The sequence below is a fragment of the Eleginops maclovinus genome, chromosome 12 (genome assembly GCF_036324505.1).
Source record: "Eleginops maclovinus isolate JMC-PN-2008 ecotype Puerto Natales chromosome 12, JC_Emac_rtc_rv5, whole genome shotgun sequence".
Lineage (NCBI taxonomy): Eukaryota > Metazoa > Chordata > Actinopteri > Perciformes > Eleginopidae > Eleginops > Eleginops maclovinus.
Window position 1 is genome coordinate 23,612,197 of NC_086360.1, and position 12,261 is coordinate 23,624,457.

The 12,261-nt window shown below is 45.1% G+C and overlaps 1 protein-coding gene across 1 annotated transcript in view; it reads right to left on the reverse strand.

Annotated features, from left to right (window-relative positions):
* The window catches only part of smtnb (smoothelin b), a 46,948-nt gene that overhangs the window by 12,647 nt on the left and 22,040 nt on the right, over positions 1 to 12,261 (reverse strand). Inside the window, 6 exon segments of the mRNA XM_063896700.1 lie at positions 1,203 to 1,276; positions 3,330 to 3,923; positions 4,681 to 4,732; positions 5,703 to 6,020; positions 6,022 to 6,407; positions 9,873 to 9,975. Coding sequence (XP_063752770.1) covers positions 1,203 to 1,276; positions 3,330 to 3,923; positions 4,681 to 4,732; positions 5,703 to 6,020; positions 6,022 to 6,407; positions 9,873 to 9,975 — 1,527 coding nt within the window.

A 12,261-nucleotide genomic window follows, 5' to 3' on the forward strand; every position in this document is an offset into this window, starting at 1 on the left:
GTATTTCAAATGAAAAATAATGTGGATTCTTCAATAGCATGAACAGCTTCGGAATAAATTACGGGACCATTTCAGCATTATCATTATCTCCGGTTTTACTAGTTAGAGGTATGTCTTTATTTAAGCACTATCTAAAGTACATCATATTTTTAAAAATGGTATTCACATGTTAGTACAAGACGTTACCTGCATGCCGTTATGGTAAAGTCGTAACATCACTCAGACGAGTATAAGCGTCATCTCCTGCAGAATCTTTGGCCGCTAGTTCCCTTCTCAAGAAAGACTGCAGTGTTATCTGAGCATTTACCGGCCCCTGTGTCTGTGCGTCTCAACCAGGGCCTAACTGATGGAGACAGTCTCATTCCAACACCTTAAATTCACCCCGAAGCCTCTTAGAGCCTCCTCCCAGCCATAATTAACCAGCTCCCTGATCCCATTACCAGATTACAGCTGCGCTCCACACAGGGGGGGAATACACAGCCATTAAGGAGTAAATAGTTCACCACTTCTCCTCTCCTCAGCCCTCCACTCCCCATTCACGAGGATACTTCCTTTCATGGAGGAGCGAGGAGGCTGAGGAACGAGGCAAATGGGAGTGTAGCTGCTCTTTCTAACCCCTGAGGTCACTGTAAGACGGGAGGGGGTCACTTAGACTCTGACTAGAGATTCATCTTTTGCATTTGCTCCTAAGAAAAGACGCGATGAAGGACTTGTGTCAACATGTGTTTTGATGCAGACGGACGGCAATCAGTGTGCATGAAGACAGACAGGTGTCCTTGGGGAAACATTTCCCAGATAAATCTCAGTGGGCATGGCCTGCCGAGAGAAAAACAAGGAATGCCCGGAGCACCTCCCTCTGCCTCTCTCTCCTCCACATACCCTACAAGGACAGATGTGACTGGCTACCCACTCTGTGTTTGATAAACACTGTTCTTCCCTCGTCTCCCTCCTTTTTACACCCTCCGTCTGTCTCTCACTGCCCCGGCTCACTTGCTTTTCAGGCCTTTATAGGTGATTGCGGTGACAGGGACGCAGCAAAAACACACTGGACTTCAGTTGAGGATAAAAACAGAGCGTTAATCTAAAAAAATTGGATCCAACGTGGAATGTGGTTTTGATGCTTGTTTGACAGGTTCTCTCCCCTGCAGAGCATCAATGTAATGATCACTTCCAAGAAAATAATTTGCAATGGCAGACTGTACCTTGATGGAGGATCCGGAGGAGAGGCTGGATGAGGTGATCTTGAACGGTGTAGCTCTGAGGCCGAGGGTCAACTCTGGAACAGATAAAAGAGAAGACAGAAATTAACATGGATTTCAAGTGGAAAAACATTGCACAGGTTGATTAAGAACAAACAATAAAGATGCAGATGCATGTGCAGTTGAGATGTGTGCATGGTGTTGCTCTGTGTTGGTGGTAGCCATTAGTCAGTTCAATAAGCTGCCATGGTGACATAAACAACACGTTCTCATGTCTAATGAGAGAGGCAAGAAAATGTGGATGACGCCACCTTTAACATAAACAGCCCTCTTTATTTACCTGCACATGGATTTCCCTTCGTCCTGCTGTCGAACCCCCACCCCCACCCCCACCCCCATCCCTTTACTTTAAACATGCACAAAAGCTATATCATAAAATACAAGACTGATGCACACCAGCTCAGCACAGTTTACATTTAAGACTCAGGGTAGGTGCTTTTAAGAGAAACTGGAGACACAGTCCCAGCCTGTCTTTGGTCAGTGGGAGACAGGCAGGTTCCCAAAAAAGGAGCCCAAAACCATTAAAGCAAATTGAGCTGGAAAAAAAACGTTGTGACCCTCGTGGAGGAGCCCGTTGGGGCTGTCAGTGGAGGGGGGGACGTTGTCAGAGGTGTAATCACACAGGTTCAGCTTGAGTCTTAAATAAACTGTTTGGTTTGGAGGTCCCGGTTGCACGGAAGAGCTGAAACCTAAGACGTCTTGTTTGGACTGTACAGTTGCAGCAGCTGTAGCAGCTCTGCTTCTGAAACACACTGACACTTCAGCTATTCATGTTTTTGTGTCGTGCAATTAATAAATCCCTGTTAGTACTGCTTGCTCTGTAAGTATGTACTGTGCTGCTGAGTACGTACATGTAGAGGGTCTTAATGAGACTTTCCTGCTGCTTAATGTGCCTTCAATTATTTCACAATACAGAAACTCACACCCTACAAATGTGCCTTTTTGAGTACTTACTGTAGTTCTCTTAGATCTACAACATTTGACATACTTTAGTAATTAATAGAAGACTAAGTATGACATGAGGTATACATAATTTAGAAAAAGCAGGACTGAACACCACTGATAGGGTCAGGGTATTTTTTTATTATTTCAGGGGAGTGACACTATTTACTTAGAAATCAGGGGAAACTTCATTATATTTTGTTCCAAGTCAGCTAAGTATTCTTTTTACAGAAGGCGCTGAAACATCCCTGGTTTACGCCCAGCCCTGGGACACGTGACTTGTTTTCTTTCCTCATGTTTCATAACTAATTTGTACCCGATGATGACTCAATAATAGTAGTAAAAACAGAAAAGGTGTAAAATGCATGGACACCTTTCCTGATAGTAGACAGTGGATATCGACAGGAGACAAAAATATGTGACATAAAACTGAGTGTCCACCCCTGGTTACCTCATGGATCTGGATTATCAAAAACATTTCTCTAATTTCAATGCACACCAAGAAGAATGATTAAAGAAAGTGTCCTTTTAGATAAGTGTAGGGGGAATGATAATATATGCAGCAAGTAACAAACAATCCCTGTACTGTGTGGGCCAGCAGGCTCATTCACTTGCACTGTTACAGTCTCACCATTCAGTCTGCCCTGAGAGCCAATTATTGTTTCCTTTGTCCCAAATATACTCGCTTCTGTTGACCACTGACCTCACCACCTCCACACTGCACCAACTCGCCCACTCCATAACAAACGACCCTTCAGTTCAATCGCTCAGTTTCATATTCAGCCCTAACATCTATCCCCACTCATCCACGCGCTTTGCTTGTCATCGTCCCACATGTGACCGATTCCCTGGAGCCGGTCGCCTCCTACAGCAACTGGGATTCCTTTGTGATCTAAAGTTTGATACTAGCAAGACATAAAGTCGCTAAATTAAAATGAAAACGGCCTAAAACAAACTGCTGCAAAACTGCATATTGTACTATGGGCTGATAAACAAGTGTCACCTAGAAGGAATTGTGCATTAGAAGTAAAACAAACATGTTTTCAGAATTCCTTCCAATCCTGAATCAACATTTTTGGGAAATAGTTATTTGAGTGTTAATGAGCGCTGTAAGGATGGGGCTCTTACCTCCTCTCTGCCCCAGAGGATTAGTGGTGATGCGTGGGGTCATGTTGGTAATGGGCACCATGTTGCCCCTGGAGGCGGACGTAGAGGTGTTGGTGGTGTGCCCATCCTTGATCTCGATAGTGAGGAAAGTCTTCATGTCTGGGTCTTCCTCTCCCTGGGTGACCTGCTGCTCAGCTGCTGTCCCTGGGGTCCCGTCTTCCTTTGAGTTGCTGGAGGCATGCACATCTTTTTCTGCCGGATGCCTTGTCCCGCCCACAGAGCTCTGCCATTGGTTAGCTGAAGACAGAGGTTTGTTGGCCCCACCTCTTGGCTGAGGTACGGCCTGACTCTGGGATGCTGTGGAGGTGTGACATGTGGAGTCCACACGTGGCCTTTCTGGCCTGTCTCCAGATCGGCTGAGGGATGCTCCGGTGTGTGTAAACATCTCGGTGGCTCTGGACAGATTCGCCTGGCTGGAGGCGGTGCCGTTCCTCAGAGGAGCTTTTCTCAAAGCCGGGACGTTTGCGCTCTGGCTCGCCTCCGTGAATTTACGCATTCGATCGCGTACGGAGTTGGTGCGGTTGAATTGTTCCAATACCGCTTTTTTCTCAGGTGCTGTAAAGACATAATGCAGGAGTTGAAATCACAGAGGAATACAGCAGTCTGGATCTTTTCCACTATTCAGTCTGAATTAAGCACATTTATGTTTTGTCCTGCTTTCATTATTATATCCTCCTCCACCTTAAAAGCTCTCCCATTCCCCTTTTCATCCTGTCGCTAGGGTTTGTTCCAGCCCCTTTATTTTGCTTGACTTAACTCCCCCTGTTTAACTGAGTTTTTTGGACTTTTCAGGACATGTTTGTTCCACTCATGGATATTTTTTTCCATTCTCTGATCCTTAATACCTTCAGATAATGTGTACAGAGCTCATGATTTTGCACAGACTCTCCAGTGGAAAAATCATTAGTGATTAGAGGAGAAAATATCCACTGAGGTCATCTTCTCAACGAAAAAAAGATGTGGCGCTCGCGAGGAGAACAGTTTATAATAAAATAGACACAGCTAAGAGAAAAAAAAAAGAGAACATGGTGTACGTTATAAAATGCCCTCATCCCAGCACTCTACTGTGAGTGGCTCTACACGGCCCCACTAATGGCTCCTATTGTCTTCATAAAGTGCAGTCCCACAGGGGATGAACTATGATGTGATTGTTTTACCCACTTCAGATCCCCGGATGAAGACAATCTCATTAAACTAAACCAACTGAAGCTGAGCATATAGGTTTAAGAGCATTAAAGATCCTAATAAGAGGACATATTCATATTTGAGAGCTGGAAATGACTTCATTATACAAATTTGACTAGTTTCTTACCAGAGTCCTTTGCTTTGCCGTTATTGAGGGGCAGATCACTGCTTATTGTCATCTAAAAAACAAAAACAAAGAAACATTATGGAACAATCAGCAGAGGAAGTAGAAGAGATAAGGGGTTAGCATGCCACAAAAACAGAATCAACCGGTGGTGTTTTCATTATGTAACATTAGTGTTTGGAGCGAAGCAGTGGGCCTCTGTTCTTTTTTGGCAGCGGTGCCATGATGGGCCCCAGAGTGTTTACATTGCTCTGGAGAATGAGCATATCTTGCAGTGAACAATAAAAAGAAGTCCGGGACTAGCCTTCAGTAAACACACTTCGAGGAGCAACACGATGGCGTCACGGTGACCCGAGGCCCTTAGATGGGAAATGTTGCTCAACAGTCAGTGCACAAACAGCCGCTGTGTGTGTATGTGCGCTCTCTGGGCTGAAGAGAGACAGAACCTCTGGCCCGCATCGACTTCTATCCCTCTCTGACAGCAGGTGAGGCCGACACGCCGCTGAGGTGAACCAGAGACGGTCAGGTGCACAGTTTGTTTGTGTTGCTAAGTAACAAAACTTAAACAGCACCTAACAGGGGCTCTGCGAGTTGTGTTTATGGATGCCGATGTGACCTGGGTGTCACTGAAGAACGAGTGTCTGGGGTGGGATGATGGAAAAGAAAGAGCTTGGACTGTTGGTGCATGTTACTGAGAGACTACGTGGTTCAACACCCCACTCTAGTGGTGAAATTATAACATACTGTATGTACAGTGTGTAGATGTTGTGAAGCTGACTCAGATAAAGATCAGAGGATAAATAGACTTCTTTTGAATGTCCTAAACGAGGAAACTAATTTAAATCTAACTTTGGGAAGTATCAGACGTCTTACTGTTTTAGTTGATGGGGATATATCTGGATCATTTTCATACATAAGCCCTTCTGCCCTGTATAGAAGCTGCATTTATAATATTTGAAACTTTATTCATTTTTTAATTTGTCTCCTCCAAGACAACAAGTTCATACAAGAAGGGTGCACTTTACCTTTTCTTTCTGGACGTCAAATTTCCCCTTGATGCTGCCATTGAGCAGGCCATTAGCCGGATCTTTCCGGGACAAGACAGCACCATCCGGCTGATCCTGGTCAATGATGAGGTCCTGTTTGGACGGAGCCTGAACGCTGTCTGGACCGTGGCTTACGCTCTCGGCTTCTGAATCTGTGCTGTAAGTGGACCCGCTCGTGGCTACCTCCACGTCCTCCGCAGGACCCCTCTCTTCAGAGGACACACTCGCACTAACAGATGTCCCCGAGTCAGTCCTTTTCCGAGACAAAAGACCCTGGCTGTCTGACGCCCCAGAGCCCTAGACGGGGCCTGACACCGGAGTCTGAGACATCTGAACCCAGCCTCTGCCTGATGTGGGACAGGGAGCTGGCGCTTCGCTCTGATGCCCCAGAGTCGAGCCGACCTCGCTGGAAGGGACTCTGGCTTCTGTCCGAGGCTCCAGAGTCTAGACGGCCTCTGAAGGCTGAGCCTGCACTCTTCTCCAGGGCCACAGAATCCAGATTGGATCTGGAAAGCCCAGAGGTCGCACTGCGGTCTGACGCTGAGGAGTCGGACCGCTGACGGTGAGACAGGACGAGGTCCGGCTCTGTGCTCACAGCGTCTCTCTGAGGCTGGATCAGCAGAGCTCCAGGGCCATCGTCCTTCCCCAGGTGATCGAGAACCAGCACCATGCCTGAGTTGGAACCTGCAACAGGAAACACATGAAATCAATAAGCTATGAAAGCCTTTCTGTACCTTCCTCTAGCTCTCCTGTTTCTCATATTACGTATATTCTTCCCCTCACACCAGTAGTGAATTACAGTCGAGAGGGTGTTATTGTATGCGAGTAAAGGAAAGCAGTAGGTGGTGAAGTTTGAGATTGAAGTGATGGAAATGAAATACTTCTGCGGGCACCGGCCACGCTAGAATATATCACTCAGGATCACAGAGGAGGCACGTGGAGACATTAGGGGATGAAGGCATTTCCTCCAGACTGGCCTAAGTTCCTGAGCAAGATTTGTGAGATTGTGACGGTGGATGTGCGTAGAATAGAAGGAGGGGTCAGGACTAAAGAAAGCAAGCATGTGGCTAAACCATAGGCGGTGTGGAGGAAGTGGGGGTGAAATAGAGACTAGGACAAGTACTTCCCCTCCCCTCTGTCCAGGCTCCTTCGCTGCTCCTTCTCTCCTCAGGAAACCACACTACAAACAACACAGCGCAGCCCACATCCTCCCTCTGTTACAGTCTCTACCTCCAACACCCTATGGTGCTCGAGTGATGGAATATCTGAGGTTGTGTACGTACCACAGATAACGAAAACAGAGAAAACCAGGAATGTATCAGATTCCCACTTCCCGTGTACACACCAAAGCATTCTGTGTGACCTGTGTGTGTTTGTGTGTTAGCACTGCAAACAAATTGGGTTCAGGAAGTATGCAAGGCTGTCATTTACAAACCAATCAGTTAAAGTGACCAGCAGCCACGGAAAAGCCCATTAATTTCCAGCATGACAGGGCGTTCACGGTGCTGTTCAAAGCCACAGTAGGTAACTTTGTAAAAAAAAAACACTTTTGACTTGCTTGATCTTGCTTCGTATGTTGAAAATGCAGACCTGGGTCATGAGCTTTCTCTGTTTAGGGATAAACCATACCAGTTCACAACCAGTGATTGACCCTGACACTGAGTTTCTTATTGATCGTTTTCATTCTGAGTGTTAAAATATTGAAATTGCCTGAAGGAGCACCAGTAGGAAGCAAAAAAAAGCTTAACACGTTCTATAATTTGTTTAAATGGAAGCAGGATGTTAATTAACAGACCAGATGATTATATTATACAGGCTGAATAGAAAACGTAATTATGATACACATTTAGAACAACAAATGGCTGCCAATCAGTCACATGTGACCCGATGAATGGTCCGCTAGATAGCAGTGTCTAAATCCAATGATGCACTCAACCCAAATGCAATTACTGCTCAAAAGAAGTGAAAGAACAAAGTTATTTTTGATAAACGTACACATTGTTCATTGTTCGTGATTGTTCATGTTTTGCCATTGGGGAACGGTCATGTGTATTGTTTATTTCTTGGAAAATCCCATTGCTGCTGGATAATGAGAGGCTTGCTCTGAAATAGCTACAAAAGCAGCCTGCTCTCGTGCCCTCAGCTGCCAGTCAATATATAGGGCACAAACAAAGGCAGAGTAAGGGTTTTATTTAGCCTTCTTCACACACTGAAGCGGTGACCCGAGGAAAGCTTGTATTTGCCGTTGCTGTGAACTGGTCAACTCAGCTTTTCTGACTCCCCCTCGCCTGCTGATGCAAGGGCTTATCACTCCGTGGCTTTTATTGTTACAAAAAATGTGTCTCATTAAAAGCTGTTGCATTTACTCTTAGTAATGCAACCATATAAAGAAAAGAAATGTAAAAAAAACATGGCAGCAATTATTTAATTCTATTAAAAAAGGTGCTTGAGAAAATCCTTTTAAGGTCATATGCCAGGGTTTCCAACCTTATTGGCTTATAAACCTTCTTAGTGAAGCTATGCCTACGCTTAACTCTTGCACAGGTCGCAAATGTGTCTAGGCAGTTCAAGCGACGGTATAATTCCTCCTCATTTTTCTTGCCTAGTCTCAAAGATGCAAAAATTCCCCAGATTTTTTGACAGTTCCAGTTAATCCAGATTCATCTCTGGTCCAATTTGGGGTAGACTTTTTGCCACAGTTGCAGACCATGGTGTTTGTGTGAATGGCAATAACCTGATATACACGCATGACTCGTTGCCCGGGATAACAGTAGAACATGCTCCTGTATTCCAGTTTTGTTTGTCAAGAGTTTCTATCTTTTGGGAACTCAAGGCACATTCCAGTGATCGTCTCTCTCCAAACGTTCAATTTTCTAAATCACAGACCTACAGGTTGCACTAGAATGCAGTACTGCACACATGGTCATTGAGGTAAAGATAGTACATATAAGCTTTTTGTCTGAGAGGTAGAGGTATGCGTTTTTGCTGCATTCAAAGACCCAAAAAACCTGCCCAGCATTGTCCAAGTCATTCTCTTATTGCTGCTCCTTTCCCTCTGCTGAGAGACACCCGCCGAAGAACAGCCGGCCCACCCAGTCAACCCCGTCCTTTCCCGACCACAAACTTCAGTGTCTTTGTTGATTGGTGTCCACTTTAAAAAGGCACATTCCTAACCGGCTTTTCTACGGTGGTCTCTTTTTCTGTTCACCCTGGTTTCACCCAGGTTTAAATTGTTAGGTAGATAAATCAGGAACAGCGGGGAGTTTCTCGGCCAAGTTCACTCGGCCTTAGTTCTGTTCTGGTATCGGCTTTATTTAGATGAGGTGTGGCTGTTGGGTTTTCCTCTGTTGCTTCCCATAACCCCACCACCAACCCCAGGCCGAGGAGAAGGACACAGAGAGTCAAGTCCAGGGCAAACCAGGCCACACTGAATGACACCATTATGGATGTTGCCTCAAGGGCCAGGTTTAGGTCAGCCCGGCTCAGGGATTAAATAAAAGAAAAATAAACTCTCTCATCTTCAGCCAAGGACAATCACAATTGCGTTTGGTGTCCTATATTTCAAGGGCTTTTTCCAATATATAGTTAGGCACACATGGCTTAAATTGGACAAGCTATACTGTAGATAGGTGTGTAACCACATTTGAGTCTCAATAACACACTTTTGTCATTTTACAAGCTATTCATAGTCACCTCTGTGCCTGCAAAGTGTCAGAAATCCAAGTGAAAGAAGCCCATTCATCACCTCCTGAAGGTTTGCATTCATGCTAGTTTATTAATGGTGTGGCTAACAAAGTCCTTAATGAAATGACCCCACACAAGCTAAAGTAATTAAGCCTAAAGCTATGAGGTTCTCCAAACAGTTAATAAGGTTAGATGAATTAATATGACCTCCTGACCGCCACCTCAGGAGAAAGGCTCCTTCAGCTGACTATTTTAACAGGCAGTGAAGAGGAAATTGCATCGAGTCGGATGTGTGCAGTCATAAACGCAACAGAGGTGGTCAGTGTTGGCTTCAAATTCTTCCCCAAACTTGAATAGGTGAATGTTTACAGCAGACAAAGATTTTTTGTAACGATAATCCCAAAAGTGTGGCTTGGCTGGTGTGTGTAGCTTGCAGTCAGTCAGTAGTTTGGCAGTGTGTCTCACCTTTTCTCTGCAGCTCTTTGCTTTGTTGTGTCTGCTGTCCCCGTAAATCCCGGATCGGAGATCGGATACGCTCCTGCTCACTGTGACTCTCCCGCTCTGTCTCCTGGAGAAGAAAAGAAAAGAAGCACACATGCTCAGTGCATTTCAATAAAAGCTCCAGACGTATCATGCTCTTTAAATTTCTCAGGTCACGATGTCTTCAGGTTTTTAATCAGAACAAACTGCAAACGTATTTCTCTGATTAGAGTGAAAACATCGGTCCTCTGATCATCTTTTGAGGTCAGCTGGAGATCATAACTGCCTTTTGTTGGAGGTTGAGGTCAAGTCTTTCAGGCATGATGAGCGACATGTATGGACAGCTGGAAAAGTAATGATCTGTTTTATTTTCCATGATATGGGTCTAAGGGAGAGGGAGAGAGAGACGCCCTGAAAGCCAAAGTAGCCAACAGATACCTTGAATGCACATCTCAGCTTTACAGCCTGATTTCACTCCAGTCGCTCCCTTTGAGATTACCTGTGGCACGAAATACAGCTTTATCTCTAACCTGCACAAATAAAGGAACGTTCCAGCAGGGGTGAGATCTCTGAGGAGAGGTAAGAGCATTTTGACATATGGAGAGGAAACAGGAGAGGTGTGGAGGGGAGGAAAGAAGTGGGGGAGAGATGAAGATGCCGGCACTACTGTTGGGCCTCTTTCTCCTGACCTTGAGCTACTCCACAGGAAAATCAGCTGCACAAATAAGGCTCCTCTGAGAACATGTGCCCACACAGACAGACTTTAAATCTGTCCCGCGCATATTTGTAATCCCAAACACTCCAAGGACTTGCAAACTTTTCTATTAAAGGGCAAAAAGCGTCATTTTGTAACTCGTTTATAATGAGGAACTATGTCACAGCAGAAAAAGGTGTTGGACTCTGGGTAAAGAATTGTCCTGTGGGTGGGTCCTGAAAAAGCATTGAGGACATGACCATACATACTTGAAATACATCACCAGTTTTACAGTTTACTATTACTTCTAAAAAGCAACTCAAGCGCTCGAGCAAGAAAAAAAAAACTACACACACACACACACACACACACACACACACACACACACACACACACACACACACACACACACACACACACACACACACACACACACACACACACACACACACACACACACACACACACACACACACACACACACACACACACACACACACACACACACACACACACACACACACACACACACACACACACACACACACACACACACACACACACACACACACACACACACACACACACACACACACGCCGTACCACACAATGTGTCGTCCGTGTGTAAACTACAGTATGTCATTTTTAAAGACTGGTACAGTTTTCAGCTACAGAGGGGATTATCTTATAAGTCACACTTTTGTGTTTGTAAAAGGCTTTAAATCATTGCAGTGTGTGATCACAGAGCCTGTTGGAAATGTAAGCACACACACACACACACACAGAGAGGTGAGAAAGGACTCAAGACGTCCTGCTCTGTTGACTGTGACTTTCCCCACCTTGAGCAGATTACAGGGCAGAGCGACTCTATCGCTGAAGAGTAATCAGAAACTGTAGCTGGAGACAGCAGCACAAACAGGAAACCTGGAATATCACAGCTCGGGTTATAAACAAAGCCACCACACCATTCAATGTGTTATAATGAAGCGGACAAGATTTCATTTGCTAAAAATGTGGAGATCAACTGTGAAAAAAAAAGCTGTCTTCATAATAAGCAAGAAAATGGAAATAATACGTGACAGTAAATTTATATCTACATACACGTAGCTCCAATGTCATTTTTTCCCCATACTTTCCAATGTTTCCATACGGTGCTTAAAGAGAGGCAGCACAAATTGTGGGTCATAAAAAAAAGTCTTCAGAGCTTTTAAACTTGACGCTGAACGTTGCTCATGCAGACTGGGAATTTAGGGTAATGCTCATTTAATGAGTAATTACAGTGTCTGATGAGTTTGTAGGACACAAACAAGCTTGAAGGCATTACAGTGTAATAACGTGAGGTCACTCTCCTTCTGAGTGGAGTCACTCAATCACAGAGTCACAGGGGGAGAGCCATAAACACAATTAGAGAGGACAAGTCTTTCCTCACCCACCCCACCCCTCCTCTCCTCTCCCGCTTCCACCAGGAGTCAGACAGACAGCCGTCACTTCACAGCTCCCACCAAACCACAGGGAACATATTTCTCACAGACAGCGAGGCAGAGGGGAAAAAAAGTGAAGATAAAGTGGAACTGGAGATGCAAAGCGGAGCTGCGAACCTGCTGCCAGTCACCAGGCTGTCATTAGCGGCTTCCTTCTGGCCCCAGCAGTGAAGACCTGACGGAGGGGAACCAACTGTGA